Source organism: Strix aluco, chromosome 5 (genome assembly GCF_031877795.1).
Source record: "Strix aluco isolate bStrAlu1 chromosome 5, bStrAlu1.hap1, whole genome shotgun sequence".
Classification (NCBI taxonomy): domain Eukaryota; kingdom Metazoa; phylum Chordata; class Aves; order Strigiformes; family Strigidae; genus Strix; species Strix aluco.
Genome location: NC_133935.1, coordinates 88688959 through 88704897, shown reverse-complemented (window position 1 = coordinate 88704897; position 15939 = coordinate 88688959). Strand labels below are relative to the sequence as shown.

The window sequence follows — 15939 nt, the reverse complement described above, 5'->3', positions numbered from 1 at the left end:
GCAGAGCCCTCAGGCATCGCTCGAGGCTGTCCTGGGGGAAATGGGGGGCCCATGGGGGGGCCCCAGCCCTGCCACCCCCCCCCCCTCCAGCTTCTCCCCGCCTTGGCCTGACCCTCGCTCACTGCCCCCGGGGACAGAGTCCAGTGCCGGAGACGACGCCTCCGCGCCGCGGGCACGGGGCCAGGGCGGGCAGCGGCGGGCAGCGGCTCTGCGGGATCGGGGTGCCCCCCGTGCGGGATCAGGGGGGCTGGATCTGCGGGGTCGGGGATGGCTGCTCTCCCCACCCTGATCCGCAAGAAGCGGGATGGGGAGCGGCTGGAGGACGAGGAGATCCGCAGCTTCGTGCGGGCCGTGACGGAGGGCACCGCGCAGCAGGGCCAGATCGGTGGGCGCAGGGCGGGGCGGAGGGGAGCCATGGCCCAGGGACACGCCGAGGGGATGGGGCAGAAATGGGGGGACATGGTGGGGGACACGGAGGCAAGGCCAGGGCAGACCAAGGGGGGACATTGCCAGGACATGGCACAGGGGCCTGGCGCAGTGGGACACACAGGGTTGGGGGGGGTGGGTGTCCCTGGCAGTATGTGGGGGTCCCTGGCAAGTAGATGGGGGTCTCCAGCAGTGAATGGGGGTCCCTGGTAGTGGGTGGGGGTCCCCAGCAGTGAGTGGGTGTGCCCAGCAGCATGTGGGGGTCCCTGGCAGTGGGTGGGGTTCCACAGCAGCAGGTGGGGATCCCCAGTAGTGGGTGAGGTCCTTGGCAGCAGGTGGGGGTCCTCAGCAGTGGGTGGGGGTCCCCAGCAGCGAGTGGGGGTCCCCCACAGCAGGTGGGGTGGGGGGCCTGGGGGCAGGCAGTGGGGGGACAGCAAGGTCAGCCCTGGGGTGCAGCAGCGGGTCACAGACAGGGCTGGGGGTCACACGGTGGGGACAGGAGGGTGATCCCCAGGACGGGACATGGAGGGGATGTCACAGAGTGGGGGTCCCGGGGGAGGTGGGGGGGTGACACACAGCCTGGCCCACCGGCATGCCCCCCAGGTGCCATGCTGATGGCCATCCGGCTGCGGGGCATGGAGGCAGGCGAGACGCTGGCGCTGACGCGGGCCATGGCGGGCTCGGGGCGGGCGCTGGGCTGGCCACTGGCCTGGAGTGGGCGCCTGGTGGACAAACACTCGACAGGTGGTGTCGGGGACAAGGTCAGCCTGGCCCTGGCCCCTGCCCTGGCCGCCTGTGGCTGCAAGGTGAGTGTCTGATGGGGAGCGTCTGAGGGAACTGGGGGGGGTTCAGTCTGGAGAAGAGGAGGCTGAGGGGAGACCTCCTGGCCCTCTGCAACTGCCTGAAAGGAGGGTGCAGAGAGGGGGGATGAGTCTCTTGAGCCAAGGAACCAGCGGCAGGCCAAGAGGGAATGGCCTCAAGCTGCGCCAGGGCAGGGTCAGACTGGCTCTTAGGAAGGATTTCTTTGCAGAAGGGGTTGTTGGGCGTTGGAATGGGCTGCCCAGGGCAGGGGGGGAGTCCCCATCCCTGGAGGGGTTGAAGAGTCGGGTTGAGCCAGCGCTGAGGGATCTGGTGGAGTTGGGAACGGTCAGGGTGAGGTTCATGGTTGGACTGGAGGAGCTTCAAGGGCTTTTCCAACCCAGATGATTCTGGGATTCTGAGGGGGGTGTTGGGAGAGGCTGGGGGGGGTCCCAGTGCCCCCCACCCTCCCTGTGCCCACCCACCCCACGCCCGCAGGTGCCCATGATCAGCGGGAGGGGCCTGGCCCACACTGGGGGCACCCTGGACAAGCTGGAGGCCATCCCCGGCTTCCGTGTCTCCCTCAGCCCCCAGGAGGTGAGGAACAAGGGCGGGGGGGGGGGGCATGGGCAGCCCTGGGGGCGTCCAGGAAGCAGGGGGTGCTCCAGAGGGACACGGGATGGCAACGGGATGCAGGATACGGAGATGGGATGCTGACAGGATGTCGGTGCGCTGCGGGATGCGGGATGCTGATACGGGATGCCAGAGGGATGCGGGATGCGGGACACCAATGGGATGCGGGGTGCTGATGCGGGATGCAGGATGCTGATGGGATGGGGGATGTCAGTGTGGGATGTCAGTGCAGGATGTGGGATGCCAGAGGGATGGGGGATGTGGGATGCTGATGGGATGTGGGATATCAATGTGGGATGGCAATGCAGGATGTGGGATGCGGGACACCGATGGGATGCGGGATGGGGATGGAATGTGGGATGCCGATGTGGGATGCGGGATGCCAGTATGGGATTCAGACGGGAAGCAGGATGTGGATGGGATGCGGGATGCCAATGGGATGCGGGATGCTGATGTGGGATGCAGGATGTCAATGTGGGATGCTGATGTGGGATGGGATGGGGATGGGGTGGGGATGGGATGGGGAGGGATGCGGGATGCCGGTGGGACAGGGAACGCCTCCGGCCCCGCAGATGTGCGACGTCCTGGAGCGCGTGGGCTGCTGCATCGTGGGGCAGAGTGAGGAGCTGGTGCCGGCCGACCGCGTGCTGTACAGCCTGCGGGACGTCACCGCCACCGTCGACAGCCTGCCCCTCATCACAGGTACGGGGGGGCCGGGGAGGGGGCTCGGGGTGGCCCAGGGCAGCGTCCCCAGCCAGGCTGCCCCCCCCAGCCTCCATCCTGAGCAAGAAGGCGGCGGAGCAGCTCTCGGCGCTGGTGCTAGATGTCAAGTTCGGGAGCGCGGCGCTGTGCCCCACGCAGGAGAGCGCGCGGGAGCTGGCCCAGAGCCTGGTGAGCCCCCGCGCCCCCCCCGGGGGTGTCCCCCCATGCCGGGACGCTGGGGACACCCCCCCCTTTCCTGTGGCCCACCTCCCCGCGCAGGTGGCCGTGGGCCAGCGGCTGGGCATCCGCACGGCGGCCGTGCTGAGCCGCATGGACGAGCCGCTGGGCCACCGTGTGGGCAACTCGCTGGAAGTGCTGGAGGCCCTGGAGTGCCTGGAGGGGGGGGGCCCCCCCGACCTGCGGGAGCTGGTCACCACCCTGGGTCAGTCACCGGGACGGGGAGGGGGGGCCCCTTGCCCTGCACCCCCCCCAGCCTCGGGGTCCCCTGAGAGCCCCCAGCCCAGCCACCCTCCATGGCCCCAGGGTCTATCCCTGGCCCCCCCCCACCCCCCGGGTCCTGTCCCGTGTCTCCATCCCCTGCCCCCCAACCTGCCCTCCTGCCCCCCCCAGCCTGCCCCCACCCCCTCAGCACCCCAATTCATGCCCCCTGTCCCCCCAAACTGCCCTCCTGCCCCCCCAGCCTGCCCCCAGTCCCCTCAGCACCCCAACCTGTGCCTTCTGCCCCCAACCTGCCCTCCTGTCCCCCCTTCCCTGCCCGTGCCCCCCTGCCCCTTGGGTTCCCCCCCCCATTGCCCCCAGCCCCCTCCCAGCCCCACGGACCATGCCCCAGGCAGGGTGGGCAGCAGGGGGAGATGGCACCCTGCGGGAAGGGGGTGCCCCCATGGGGGTGTCCCCACGGGGGGGTGCCAGCCCCCGCCCCACAGGCGGGCTGCTGCTGTGGCAGTGCGGGCTGGCAGAGGTGGCCGAGCAGGGCCGGGAGCGCCTGGGCCGGGCGCTGGACGACGGCTCGGCCCTGCGCACCTTCGAGGCCATGCTGGAGGCACAGGGGGTGCCCCCCGATACCGCCCGCCGCCTCTGCGCCGGGACTCCCCCCCAGCGCTGCCAGGTCCTGGGGCAGGCGAGTGTCCGCGAGGAGCTGCCCGCGCTGTGCGGAGGTGAGCTCCCCCCCAAACCCCCATCCCGGACCCCTCTGGGAGGCCGGGGGCTCCCCCAGCCCTCAGGGCCCCTGTGCCCTCCGGCCCGCACCCCCCACCCCATCACCCCCCCAGAGCCCCTGCCTTATGCTTTATCTCCCACCAGGGGCCCTGCCTGCACCCTCTGCCCCACCTCCCCCAGATCTGGGGCTCCCCACACCCCACGTGCCCCAGCCCCCGCACCCCTCGGGCTCCCCAGCCCCCCAGGTCCCTGCAGGTGTCCCCCTTCCCCACCTCCCCCCTTCCTGGGGACCCCGCCCACCCCCGTGCCCCCTGCCCAGGCTGGGTGCAGCAGGTAGAGGCCCTGCCGCTGGCCCGTGTCCTGCACGAGCTGGGGGCCGGCCGGGCGCGGGCCGGGGACCCCATCAACCCCCGCGTGGGCGCCGAGGTGCTGGTGGCCGCGGGGCAGCGCCTGCAGGAAGGTAACGGGGGGGGGCGGCCCGGGGGGGCGGGGGCCTGGCGGGGCCCCCCCGAGCCCCCTTGCCCACGGCCGGCCCTGCCCGCAGGCGAGCCCTGGCTGCGGGTGCACCACGACGGGGCGCTGGGGGCGGGGGGGCGCCGGGCCCTGCAGGCAGCGCTGCGCCTGGCACCGGGCCCCCCCCGCGCCCCCCGACCCCGCCTGGCCGAGACCATCCTGCCCCCCGCTGCGGCCCGCGGGGACCGGCCATAGAGCGGCGGTGAGGCCCTGCCAGCCCCTGCCCCCCCCGCTTGCCTCTCCTGCCCCCGCCACCCCCTGCCTGCCCCCGCCCGCCGCCCCCCGGGGTCAAGGCCGGGTCACGCCCCCGGGGTCACGGTCCTGCCCGGGCGCGGAGGGACGCGCAGGCGCGGCGGGGGGGGGGGGGGGGGGTGGTGTCAGTGCGCATGCGCCGAGCACGCCCCGCCCGCCCCCGCGCCTCCCGCACTTCCGCTTCCGGGGTGCATCGGCGCGGCCGGCACCGGAGCGGCGGGCAGCGGCGGGGCTCGGGGTCAGAGGGCAAAGGTCAGCGGGGGGCAGAGGGCACCGGGAGGGGTCAAAGGGCGGCGGGGGGAGGGAGCGGCCGGGCCGGGGCCTGCGGGCGGCTGCTGGGGCGGGGTCAGAGGGGCCGTGAGGGGTCGGGGGGCCGGCAGATCAAAGGGGGGGGTGAGGCGGGGTGAGGGGTCAGAGGGTGGGGCAGGGCCGGGGTCAAAGGGCAGCGGGGGACAGGGTCGGGGTCAGAGGGCAGGAGCAGCGGAGGTCAGAGGTGACCCTGCCCCCAGCCCCGCCATGTTCCCGGCACTGCTGCCTGCGCGCTGCCTGCTCCGCTGCCTGCCCCGCCGCCCGCCCCGCCGAGGACTGCGGGAGCCCGCGGGGGGCCCGGGGCTGCCCCTGGGGCGGCGCGTGGCGGCGGTGGCGGCGGCGGGCGCGGCGGCAGGGGCGGCCTGGCTGTACCTGCGGCAGGAGAAGGCGCGGCGGCAGCGGGCACGGCGGCAGGCGGAGCTGCGGGCGCTGGCGCTGGGGCAGGGCGACTTCCAGCTGGTGGACCAGGCCGGGCGGCGGCGGCGCAAGAGCGATTTCCGCGGGCAGTGGGTGCTGCTCTACTTCGGCTTCACCCACTGCCCCGACATCTGCCCCGAGGAGCTGGAGAAACTGAGCCGGGCCGTGAGGCTGCTGGAGCGGGAGCCGGGCCTTCCTCCCGTCCAGCCCCTCTTCATCACCGTCGACCCCGAGCGCGACGACGTGGCAGCCCTGGGGCGCTACGTCCGCGACTTCCACCCCCGGCTGCTGGGGCTGACAGGCAGCCCCGAGGAGGTGCGGGCAGCCGGCACTGCCTACCGCGTCTACGCCAGCGCCGGGCCCAAGGACGAGGACGGCGACTACATCGTGGACCACACGGTGCTCATCTACCTGCTGGGCCCCGACGGGCTCTTCCTCGACTACTACGGGCGCAGCAAAACGGACGCCCAGATCGCCCAGAGCGTCCGCCGGCACATGGAGACCTACGAGCCGCTTCTCGACTGAGCGTAAATAAACACCTCCGCGCCCCAAAAAACGCCTCCTGCCGCTCCGGGTAGGCGGGTGGAGGGACCCCTGAACCCCCCCAGGATTGTCCCATGGGGAGGGAGGCCCCAGGCAGGTGGGCAGAGGGACCCCTGACACCCCCCAACACCCCCTCAGGGCTGTTCTACAGGGAGGGAGACCCCAAGTATTCAGGTGGAGGGACCCTGACACCCCCTTACAGCCCCCCAGGACTGTCCCACAGGGAAGGATGCCCCAGGTAGGTGAGCAGAGAGACCACCACCACCCCCTACCACCCCCCAGAACTGTCCCACGGGGGAGGGAGGCCCCAGGAAAGTGGGTGGAGGGACCCCTGACACCCCCCCAGGACTGTCCCATGGGAAGAGAGGCTCTGGGACCCCTGCCAGCCCCCAACACCCCCTGCAGCCCCCCAGGACTGTCCCACAGGGAGGGAGGTCCCAGGTATGTGGGCAGAGGGATCTTTGACACCCTCCAAGATCCCCTGCAGCCCCCCAGAACTGTCCTACAGGGAGGGAGGCCCCAAGTATTCAGGTAGAGGGATCCCTGACACCCCCCTGCAGCCCCCCAGGACTGTCCCACAGAAAGGGAGGCCCCAAGTGGGCAGGCAGAGGGACCCCTTCCACCCCCAGGACCGTCCCCCTGAGGAGGGAGGGTGCCAGCCCCAAGGGAAGGGGCTTTTCACTCCGTGGGGCCCCCCCACGACAGCAGAGCCTTTACCAAATTGGGGCTTTATTGGTGGGGGATTATCGCCGTGGGTGTCGGGGTTGGGCGGGGGCTGTGTGGGGCTGGGGGGTATGTGGGGTGGGGGGTCCCTCGCTCAGGAGCAGGCGGAGGGGGGCTGGAAGGTGTGGAAGCGGTCCTGCGCCCGCCGGTGGGTCAGCAGCCGCAGCTGCATCGTGTCCAGCGCCTGCTCCAACCCCGGGGCCTGCGCCAGCTCCACCACGTAGTCATTGGCCTGGGGGAGAGGGGAACGGTTGGGGGGGGGGGTCCCAGCAGAGCTTGGGGGTGTCCCCTGTGTCCCCCCCGCGGCTCTTACCAGCTGCAGTGCGGCCAGCATGTAGCGACAGACCTCGAAGGGGGGTTTCCCCGCCACCAAGCTGGCGAAGGACCGCCACTGCCCCAGCGCCCCACAGCTGCCCGCCAGCGTGTCCCCGTAGCCGTGGATGTCAAAGGTGGCTCGTTCCTCCTGCAGGCAGAGGGGAGGGTCAGGCGTGGCGAGGGGGGCTACTGGCTCCCTGCGACACCCCCCCCCCAAATCCCTGCCCTGCCTGTTCCTGCAGCAGCGGCCCCATCCTCTCCTCCCAGCGGCGGACGTGCTGCGAGAGCTCCGTTTCCTGCGCGTACTTCTGGGAGTTGGCGATGAACAGATCCTGGGGGGAGAGGGGAGGAGTGGGGGCACCCCAACCTTCCTGTCACCTCCCCCCAACCCGGGCTGGAGCCTCCCCAACCCCTGCGCTGCCCCCCTGCCGTCCACCTACCACGTTCCTGCGCACCAGCTCCTCGTAGTCCAGGTCGCAGGGACCTGCGGGAGGGCAAAGTGTCACCGGCCACCCCCTCCCACTCTGTGGGGACAGGGGGACACTCCCGAGGACGGACAGAGGGACGGAGGGATGGGGCAGGGGCATTTGGGGTGGGGTACGGCAGCAGCCCCCCCGCTTTTGGTGAGGGGAGTGCACTCACCCAGCTCACCCAGGGCTCCTTCCTCCTGCTCCTCCACTGCTTCGGGCAGGACGTCCTCGTGCTCCACAAAGTCGTCTGCCGGGAGGGGGAACCCACTCAGTGCCCCCCCAGGGCCCACCAGCTCCTCCCAGGGGACAGAGGAGACCCCCCCAGCGGGGGCCAGGGGGGCTCTGTGGTGCCGCAATACCTGCTCCTTCATCACAGTCAGCCCCACACTCCTCCTCCGGCACATCCAGCTCCTCCTTGCGCAGCCGCCCCTGGTAGAGAAGAGCCCTGAGCCCCCCCCCAGCCCTGGGGGGGGCTCCTGTGTGCCCCCCCCACCCTGGGAGCCCCCCCCTCAGCTCACCACCTGGCTCTGCAGCTTCCTCTCCACCGCCACACGCTCCTTCAGCCGCTTCCAGTACAGCGCCTCCAGGTCTGCGCAGAGAGGGGGGCCTGGGGAGCGCTGCCCTGCTCCCCCTGGGGGGGCTCAGCCCTTCCAGCCCCCACCCCACAACAAAGCCCCCCCCCAACCCCTTCCCTGGCACACAGCAGCTGTTGGGGTGCCTTCCCGGGCTCCCCTCACGCAGTTTTGGGGCTTCCCAAAAACACCTGCCCTTCCCTCTGCCTCAGGCCACCGCTGCAGAAGCCAGTCCCCCAGCCCCCATCCCTTGTCCCTGCCCTCGTCCCCCAGTCCCCTGTCACCCCCCAGACCCCAGTCCCTTGTCCCCCAGACCCCCATCAACCCCCAGACCCTCATCCCCATTTCTTGTCCCTGTCCCTCATCACTCAGCTGCCCATCACCCCCCAGACCCCCCTCCCCCAGACCACTGTCACCCCCCAGCTCCCCCTGTCCCCATCCTTCATCCCTGTCCCTCATCCCCCAGCCCCCAGCAGTCCCTTGTCATCCAGCCCCCCAATTCCCCAGCACAGGGTGCATCGTCCTCCAGCCTCTTGCCCCCCAGCCCTGTCCCCATCCCTCATCGTCCAGCCTCCCATCACCCCCCAGGCCCCTGTCTCCAGCCCCCCATCCCCTAGTCCCTCATCCCACAGCCCCTCATCCCCCCTATCTCCTTGTCCCCCTGCCCCTCATGTCCCCCCAGGCCCTCATCCCCCAAAGCCCCTCGTCCTCCAGCCCCCCATCTCCACCCCTGCGACGGGGGCTGGCAGCAGCCTGGCACCTCTGGGGCACGTCCTGCTCACCTGCGAACGTCGGCCCTTTCCTCTTGGTTTTCCTGCTGTCAGTGATGTTGTTGTCTGGGGGGAACCAGAGAGGATGAAACAGTTACGAAGGGGCGAAGGTGCCAACCCCGTGCGTGCTCCCGGGGAAGTCGGCTGTCACCTCCAGAGCCACCCCCTTCCCCCCAGAGGCACAGCTGCCTTCAGCCTCAACTTGCCCCCTTCTCCTCGCAGCCTCGGTTAAGGCCGAGGGCTGAGCCCGGGCCAGAGAAGGTAAATCACATCCCACTCGCCACACGGGATGGAGCTGCCCGGGCGGCTCCAGCACGACCAGAGCAGAGAATGGCTGCTGCGGGACTGGAGCTGCTGCTGAACGGGGCCGGTGAGAGCTGGGGCACCCAGGGTGGAGGGGTTTGGGTGCTTCCTGGCAGAGAAGGGTCCTGCCACGAGCCTGAATGGATCCCGAGGGATACTCACAGGCTGCAGAGAACCATTTCATGAAATCCTGGAACTTCCTCGGTCCTTTCCTCTTCCGCTTGCCACCGACCACGCAGTCCAGGCCGTGCGGCACCAGGAAGGGCCGCCCTGGGGACAGGCCGAGCTCAGCAGCCGTGTCAGGCCCCAGCGCAAGTGGCACCGGGTGGCAAGTGGCACCCAGTGCAGCCCGGCCGCCCCCGAGGTGCCGGGATGGGGCAGCTGCCCTCTCCCAGGCCCCTCTGCCCTTCTTGGGGCCAGGAAGGACCCGCCGCGGCTCTGGGGACGCTGAAGGGCGAGTGGCCTCAGTGCCACAGGGCACACGGAGATGCAGGGAGCAGCCCCTCTTCCCCAGCTCCACCTCAAATACCTTTCTTAAACGGTTTGTCCTCCGAGTCGCCGAAAGGGTCGAGGCTTTGCCACGGATCCAGCATCTCCTGGCAGAGGAGTGAGCTGGGAGGAAGCCAGCAAAGCTCCCCGCAGCACCCTGGGGTGGGTCACCCCGCCGGTGCGGCATGGAGCAGGGTGGGGATGTCCCAGGGCTTCCCACAGCATCCCAGGCGGACGTGGCAAGGCTCTGGGCCCCCCCTACCTTGATGTGGGTTTTGGGGTCCTCGGCAGGGGCTCGCTCCCGCAGCACGCGCTCCCGGGGCGCGCTCTGGCAGGCACAGAACGAGCCCATGAGTTTCTGGCAGCGACGCGCAGGGCTGCCCCCGCGAGCCCCTGCCCGCACCTACCCTCTGCGCCTCGACGCGTTCGGTAGCAGTTGGACTCGTTCCCACATCGTCCTCCGCGGCCCCGGGCATGTCGTCATCTGGTTCTGCGGCACCTGTTCAGGGGAAATAAACAGTCAAACGCCATAAAAGCTTCTGGGACCCCCCATTTCCACCCCCACCCGCCGCAGGGTTCCCGTCACGGCCACGGGGCTGCTGAAGACCAGGCTGCCTTGATACAACAGCGGGCAGGAGCACCACGCGCGTCTCACCTGCATCCTCGGAGAAGCTCAGCGCCAGGATGAGACCCCTGCCAGGGCTCCCGTGCTCCCTCCCACTGCCGGGGACACAGGCCAGCGCTCCTGCCGAGGTGACAGGGGCGAGATGTCACCAGCCACCCTCGCCCAGCATCCCATCACCTCTGAAATGAGGGGTCCCACTGGGCTGGCAGGGGGTTTTGCCAGAGGTTGACAGGCAGAAAAGCACCCAAGGGTGCCTCCGCGCCCTGAGCCCCCCGTACCTGCCACTCTGCCGGGGCTCCCTTCGTGCCGCCGCTCTGGCAGGTGGGTGGGGGAGAGGCCGGTGAGCTCCAGCAGGAAAGCTCCGGTGGCGTGGGGGGTGCACGTGTTCATCCGGAAATCCTTCCGGCTGGCCAGGATCTCCCCTTTCCGGCTGAGGGTAAAAATCTGTCAGGGGAACCCCAAAACCAGGCTCTGCCCTGCCCTGCTGGGAGCCCGGGGAGGGGGAGCACCCCAAAAGCCACAGACCCCCTGCTCTGGGTGAGGGGGGGATCAGCCCCAGCCCTCCCACCAGCCGGTCCTCAGCGCAGCCCTGGCTCCTCCCTGCCCGGGGACCATCCTGCCCAGCCTTCTCACACGCCCCGGGATTATCCTTCCCGGCCAGTTTGAACTGGGAAAGCGCTACTTCCTCGCCTAAGGGAAAGCCTGACCCTACTACAGCCATGAAGGGGGACCAGCTAAACCCATGAGGGTGTGGCTGAGGGGGGGTTTTCACCTGAACAGGGGGTTTTCTTTCTTCTCAGCCTCTTCCGGAGCGACCAAAGACATCGGAGTCAAGGGAACGATGTTCACAGCCTGCAAAGGCAAAGAGGCAGGAGGGTGCTGCCCCCGCGCAGAGCCGGAGCCCGGGGACACAGCATGACACAGGGAAAACCCTGACACCGGGAGGGAGAGAAAAGGAGGGGAACGGCTTCTCTTACGTCGGGCTGATGATCCTTCTTCATGTTCACGTTCGCCTGGCTGCTGTCCCTGATGTCGTCCAGGGAGAGGAACTCCTGAGAAAACCCCACCAGCCATCACCTGGCTTGGCCTGCCGGGCCCCACCGCTGCCCAGGGACCCCAACTGGAGCTGGGGAGGGGGGGGACACGGGGTGCTCCCGGGGCTGCACGGTGCTGGCAGAGACAAGGGGGCTGCGGGTTTTGAGCTGCTGGAGCAGGAAAGGAGCAGGGCCAGGGTGTGCGGCACTGTGATGGCAGCAGCGGTGGGCAGGAGGAAGGTAAGGAAGGGAGGGTGCAGAGAGGTGGGGGTGAGTCTCTTGAGCCAAGGAACCAGCGGCAGGCCAAGAGGGAATGGCCTCAAGCTGCGCCAGGGCAGGGTCAGACTGGCTCTTAGGAAGTATTTCTTTGCAGAAGGGGTTGTTGGGCGTTGGAATGGGCTGCCCAGGGCAGGGGGGGAGTCCCCATCCCTGGAGGGGTTGAAGAGTCGGGTTGACCCAGCGCTGAGGGATCTGGTGGAGTTGGGAACGGTCAGGGTGAGGTTCATGGTTGGACTGGAGGATCTTCAAGGGCTTTTCCAACCCAGATGGTTCTGGAATTCTGTGATTCTGGAAGGAAGGCGCCTGCTCGCCCAGGAAAGGGCAAGCCCAGGCAGCTGCGGTGGCCCCGGGTGACAGAGACCCGGAGGACAGCCCGAGCAAAGGATTCAGAGCAGTCGGGCTGAGCCCTGGGGTGAAGGGGGGCCCCCACGCGCTGCACAGGGTCTCGCTCTTCTCCAGGTGGGCTGCGAGGTGGCCAGTCACCTCCCGTGGGGGCCAGCACAGCAGTGTGGTGACAAAAAGCCCCCCAAGCGCTCCCACGGGTAGACATGGGGGTAAAGCCCCCTGCTAGGGACAAGGAGAGCATGCGCAGCCCCGGCACAGTGAGAAAGGGGGGTGCTGGGGGCTCCCCCTCGCAGCGCGGCAGCCGAAACCAGCCCTGCCCACACGCACAAGCCGCCGAGCGCTCCGCTCCCCACGCCGCGACGGGTAACGCTCACCTCCTCCTCCTCCTCTTGCTCCATCCCAGAGCTCACAGCAGCATTGGCGCCATCCTGCCCAGCAGAGCGGGGCTGCCTGTCCCGCCTGAGTCAGGGAGCAAAACGCACGGTTCAGGATGAGGCCAGGGCCCTCCCCAAGCAGAAGCATCGCACCGACAGCATGGAGAGCGCAACCCTGCGCCGGCCCAGGGAGGGAACGGGGGCTGCGGGAAGGGGGATCCAGCCTGCCCAGCCAACCCCACCCAGAACAGAATCATCCTGCCAATTCCAGCTCGGAAGCTGTTCCAGAAACAGGAGGGAAGGTTTCACTTCAATCCCACAGCACGGGAAATAACTGCTGGAGGTTTTCGGAAACGTCCGCAGCGGCGTCAGCCCGAGCAGAGCCTCTTTTGGATCCTCTGCCTCGATCTCCCCGAGCCACAGGCAGCATTCCTGACAAGCTGGGCAAAGCTGAGATGGGACGGTTCCCTCAGAGCGCCAAGCAGCTGTTTGGAGCCAGGCGCAGCACAAAAAGCCTCATCTTGCCCCAAAACCACAGCCTGAGGGCAGGTGGGAGGGGGCCACGGGCAAGCGCTGTGAGTTGGCTCAAGCTTTCAGCACCAAGAGCTTTGCCACACCACACCGTTTTCTGCCGAGATTTGCGCTGCGGGAGGCTGCCCTCTCCTTATGCAACAACAAAGCGCTGCAGCAAGAAAACCGCAGGGTCCTGGCACCGGGACATCGCCCCAGGCCCTCTGGGCCCCCACCGGGGGCTTCTCCTGCCACCACAAAACGCTTCTGCTTTAAAGGATTTTTCACGAGGCTGGAGACCGACGCGGCAATAGGTTTGTTTGGGTTTTTACAGCGACGATTGCCCCGGGGCGGAGCAGTCAGTAGGAGCAGAAGGCTCCGAACGGAGTCATGGACCTTCCCACAGCTCTCTCTGCAGTGGGGGGACAGTTTCATCCCCAAAAGAGGATGGGCAGCTCGCACGCTCGCGGGGCAGGAGCTCCCGGACCTCAGCAGAGCGGGGAACAACACAGAAGGCAACAGCAGCGGGGCGGAAGCAGGCAGCAGCATTTTCTGCCCAGGCAGCGCTGGAAGGCGACAGCCCCGAGCCTCCCCGGGGCTGGGGGGAGCTCTACTTACTTTTTATTGGAGATGAAGTCGAGCGTCTGGTAGACCAGCAAGTAGAGATACTCCACCTGCAAAACAGCAGCCACATTCCTGGAGAAAAGGACAAAGCAGCTCCCAGAAAAGCTGCTCTGGCTGATGCCAGGATGAACCACCACCCTCCTCTTATCCCCAGGCAGCTGGAGTTCAATTTCTTGATAATCTCGCTGTTCTTTTCACTGTTTGAGCCATTCTGAGGCCGGATCTGGGGAAGCAGAGCATTTGTATTCCACCCTCTAGAGAAGAAAAGTGCTGAACAGCAGAATTCTCGCTCTTCTCCAGGCTGCCAACCCCAACACGTATAAAGTGACTGAATTCAGGAATTATAAATCCTTTCATCGTTACGCTCAAGTCTTCCAAAACCACAAGCAGATCCCCAGCTCGGCCGCAGGAGGGGCAGAGGGGTGGCAGAACGGGCAGGGCGACAGCAGCAGGGCCAGGACACGGCGGTCGCCTCCTCACCTTCCTGCTGTAGACACAGGCAGAGCCCTGGATCAGCAGGGCGGCTTCTGTGAAGTTCATGGTGGTTCTGCCGTTGTCAAAGGAAATGCAGATTTCATCCAGCTGCAAAACACGAAGAAGAAGGGAAACAAAACGCTGATTCACTGGATTTGAGGGTAGCACAGGGAGAGAGAAGTCAAAAGTGCCGGTGGTGCAGTGGGGGGACAGAACATGCCCTCAGCAGGGCTGACGGGCGTCACCCCCAAGTTCCCCAGCACAGGGGATGCAGGGCCCCCCCTTACCTCCTCCAGGTATTCCTCAAGCTGGGCGGCCACATCCACCTCCCAGTTCTTGGTGAGGTCACGGATGGGCTGCAGGAGGTGCTGGAAGCGCGACTCTGCCTCCTCCATGGCGGCAGCTCCCGGCGTTGTTTGAAGGGGCTTAAACCCCCCGTCTGTGGACAGATGATCCCACAGGTGACATCCGAGGGTCGCAGGTCACTCAGAGCTAGGCGCAGCCGACACCTTGTGACAGCTGGCTAGGGTAGAAACCTGAAGTCAACTGGATTTCGACAAAAAATATAAGTTTCCAGTAAACAGAGAATGATAGAATTGGGTAGGTTGAAAAGGACCTTAAAGACCGAGTCCGGCTGTTAACCCAGCACTGCCAAGGCCACCACTAAACCACGTCCCTAAGCCCACATTTACGCGTCTTTTAAATCCCCCCAGGGATGGTGACTCCACCCCTTCCCCAGGCAGCCTGTTCCAGTGCTTGACAACCCTTTTGGGGAAGAAATTTTCTCAATATCCAATCGAAACCTCCCCTGAGGCCGTTCCCTCTTGTCCTATCGCTTGTTATGTGGGAGAAGAGACCGACCCCCACCTCGCTACAACTTCCTTTCAGGTAGTGGTAGAGAGTGATGAGGTCTCCCCTCAGCCTTGCAGAAAAGCAGAATAACACCAGACTAGCACCTAAGAACTCAGAAAACTAACATTGTCCTTCACCTCACGTCCCACACGACACCCTTGTCTCTAAACCGGAGACATGGATTTGACAGAGGGATCACTTGGTGAGTAAAGAATTGGCTGGGTGGTCACACTCAAAGAGTCGTGATCAACAGCTCCATGTCCAAGTGGAGAGCGGTGACAAGCGACGTTCCTCAGGGGTTGGGACCAGTTTAACATCTTTGTTGGGGACATGGACAGTGGGATCAAACACACCCTCAGCACGTTTGCCAACAACACACTGGAGGGAAGGATCCATCCAGAGAGACCTGGACAGGCTGGAGAGGTGGGATGGGCAAACCTCATGGAGTTCAACAAGGCCAAGGGCAAGGTCCTGCCCATGGGTCAGGGCAATCCCAAGCACAAACCCAGGCTGGGCAAGGAGGGGATAGAGAGCAGCCCCGAGGAGAAGGACTTGGGGGGTGGAAAACTGCCTGTGAGCCAGCAACGTGCGCTGGCAGCCCAGAAAGCCACCCGTGTGCTGGGCTGCACCCAGAGCAGTGTGGGCAGCAGGGCGAGGCGGGGATTCTCCCCCTCTGCTCCACTCTCATGAGACCCCCCTGCAGTGCTGGGTCCAGCTCTGGAGGCACCAACAGCAGAAGGACACGGACCTGCTCGAGTGGGGCCAGAGAAGACCACGAAGATGCTCGGGGGGCTGGAGCACCCCCCCTGTGAGGACAGGCTGAGAGAGTTGGGGGGTTCAGCTGGAGAAGAGAAGGCTCCGGGGAGACCTTAGAGCGGCCTCCCAGGACTGAAAGGGGCTACAGGAAAGGGGGGAGGGACTCGTCATCAGGGGGGAGGGATAGGACGAGGGGGAACGGGTTTAAACTGACAGAGGGGAGATTTAGATGAGATCTAAGGCAGAAATTGTTCCCTGTGAGGGTGGTGAGGCCCTGGCACAGGTTGCCCAGAGAAGCTGTGGCTGCCCCCTCCCTGGAAGGGTTCAAGGCCAGGTTGGACGGGGCTTTGGGCAACCTGGGCTAGTGGAAGGTGTCCCTGCCCGGGGCAGGGGGTGGCACTTGGTAATCTTTAATCTCCCTCCCAGCCCAAGCCTCTCTGTGACCCGATACAGGCAGCCACAGGTAACCTGGACACAAAACCCCCGGGACAGCCCGGCCGCTCCGAGACGCCCACCCGCCCCGGACAAACGCGCCCCAACTCCCCCACTTACCAACCCCCGCCTTAGGCCCTGCTCCCCGCCGCCATTTTGTGCTTCCCGCCCGACGTGACGCGCGGGGCGGGGCGTGCCGACGTCCGTGCGTGCCCACGCCCGT

General features: G+C 67.0%; 3 protein-coding genes across 8 annotated transcripts; 2 read left to right on the top strand and 1 right to left on the bottom strand.

Annotated features, from left to right (window-relative positions):
• The first annotated feature begins 195 nt into the window (after window positions 1-195).
• Window positions 196-4443, top strand: TYMP (thymidine phosphorylase). Its single transcript, XM_074828187.1, has 9 exons — window positions 196-385; window positions 1030-1232; window positions 1723-1821; window positions 2430-2559; window positions 2630-2748; window positions 2839-3001; window positions 3504-3734; window positions 4055-4195; window positions 4280-4443. The coding sequence occupies exons 1-9, from the start codon at window positions 268-270 to the stop codon at window positions 4441-4443; spliced, it is 1368 nt and encodes a 455-aa protein (XP_074684288.1). The 5' UTR covers window positions 196-267.
• A 231-nt stretch (window positions 4444-4674) lies between these two features.
• On the top strand, window positions 4675-5782 carry SCO2 (synthesis of cytochrome C oxidase 2). Its single transcript, XM_074828188.1, has 2 exons — window positions 4675-4752; window positions 5010-5782. The coding sequence occupies exon 2, from the start codon at window positions 5017-5019 to the stop codon at window positions 5749-5751; it is 735 nt and encodes a 244-aa protein (XP_074684289.1). The 5' UTR covers window positions 4675-4752; window positions 5010-5016; the 3' UTR covers window positions 5752-5782.
• A 699-nt stretch (window positions 5783-6481) lies between these two features.
• On the bottom strand, window positions 6482-15890 carry NCAPH2 (non-SMC condensin II complex subunit H2). 6 transcript variants are annotated; one of them, XM_074828180.1, is made up of 21 exons: window positions 15837-15886; window positions 13964-14222; window positions 13683-13784; window positions 13197-13252; window positions 12069-12153; window positions 11014-11088; window positions 10809-10888; window positions 10315-10466; window positions 10067-10156; window positions 9819-9910; window positions 9674-9739; window positions 9452-9518; window positions 9085-9192; window positions 8632-8685; window positions 7796-7866; window positions 7637-7706; window positions 7450-7524; window positions 7248-7291; window positions 7038-7139; window positions 6806-6955; window positions 6482-6724 (listed from the first exon to the last, which is right to left on the bottom strand). In XM_074828180.1, exons 2-21 carry the CDS (start codon window positions 14069-14071, stop codon window positions 6587-6589), a joined length of 1785 nt encoding a protein of 594 aa, XP_074684281.1. In that variant the 5' UTR covers window positions 14072-14222; window positions 15837-15886; the 3' UTR covers window positions 6482-6586. The 6 variants fall into 6 exon arrangements, with proteins under 6 accessions (XP_074684281.1, XP_074684284.1, XP_074684283.1 ...); XM_074828183.1 differs by having other exon boundaries at window positions 7459-7524; XM_074828182.1 differs by having other exon boundaries at window positions 7799-7866.
• Between the last annotated feature and the right edge of the window lie 49 nt (window positions 15891-15939).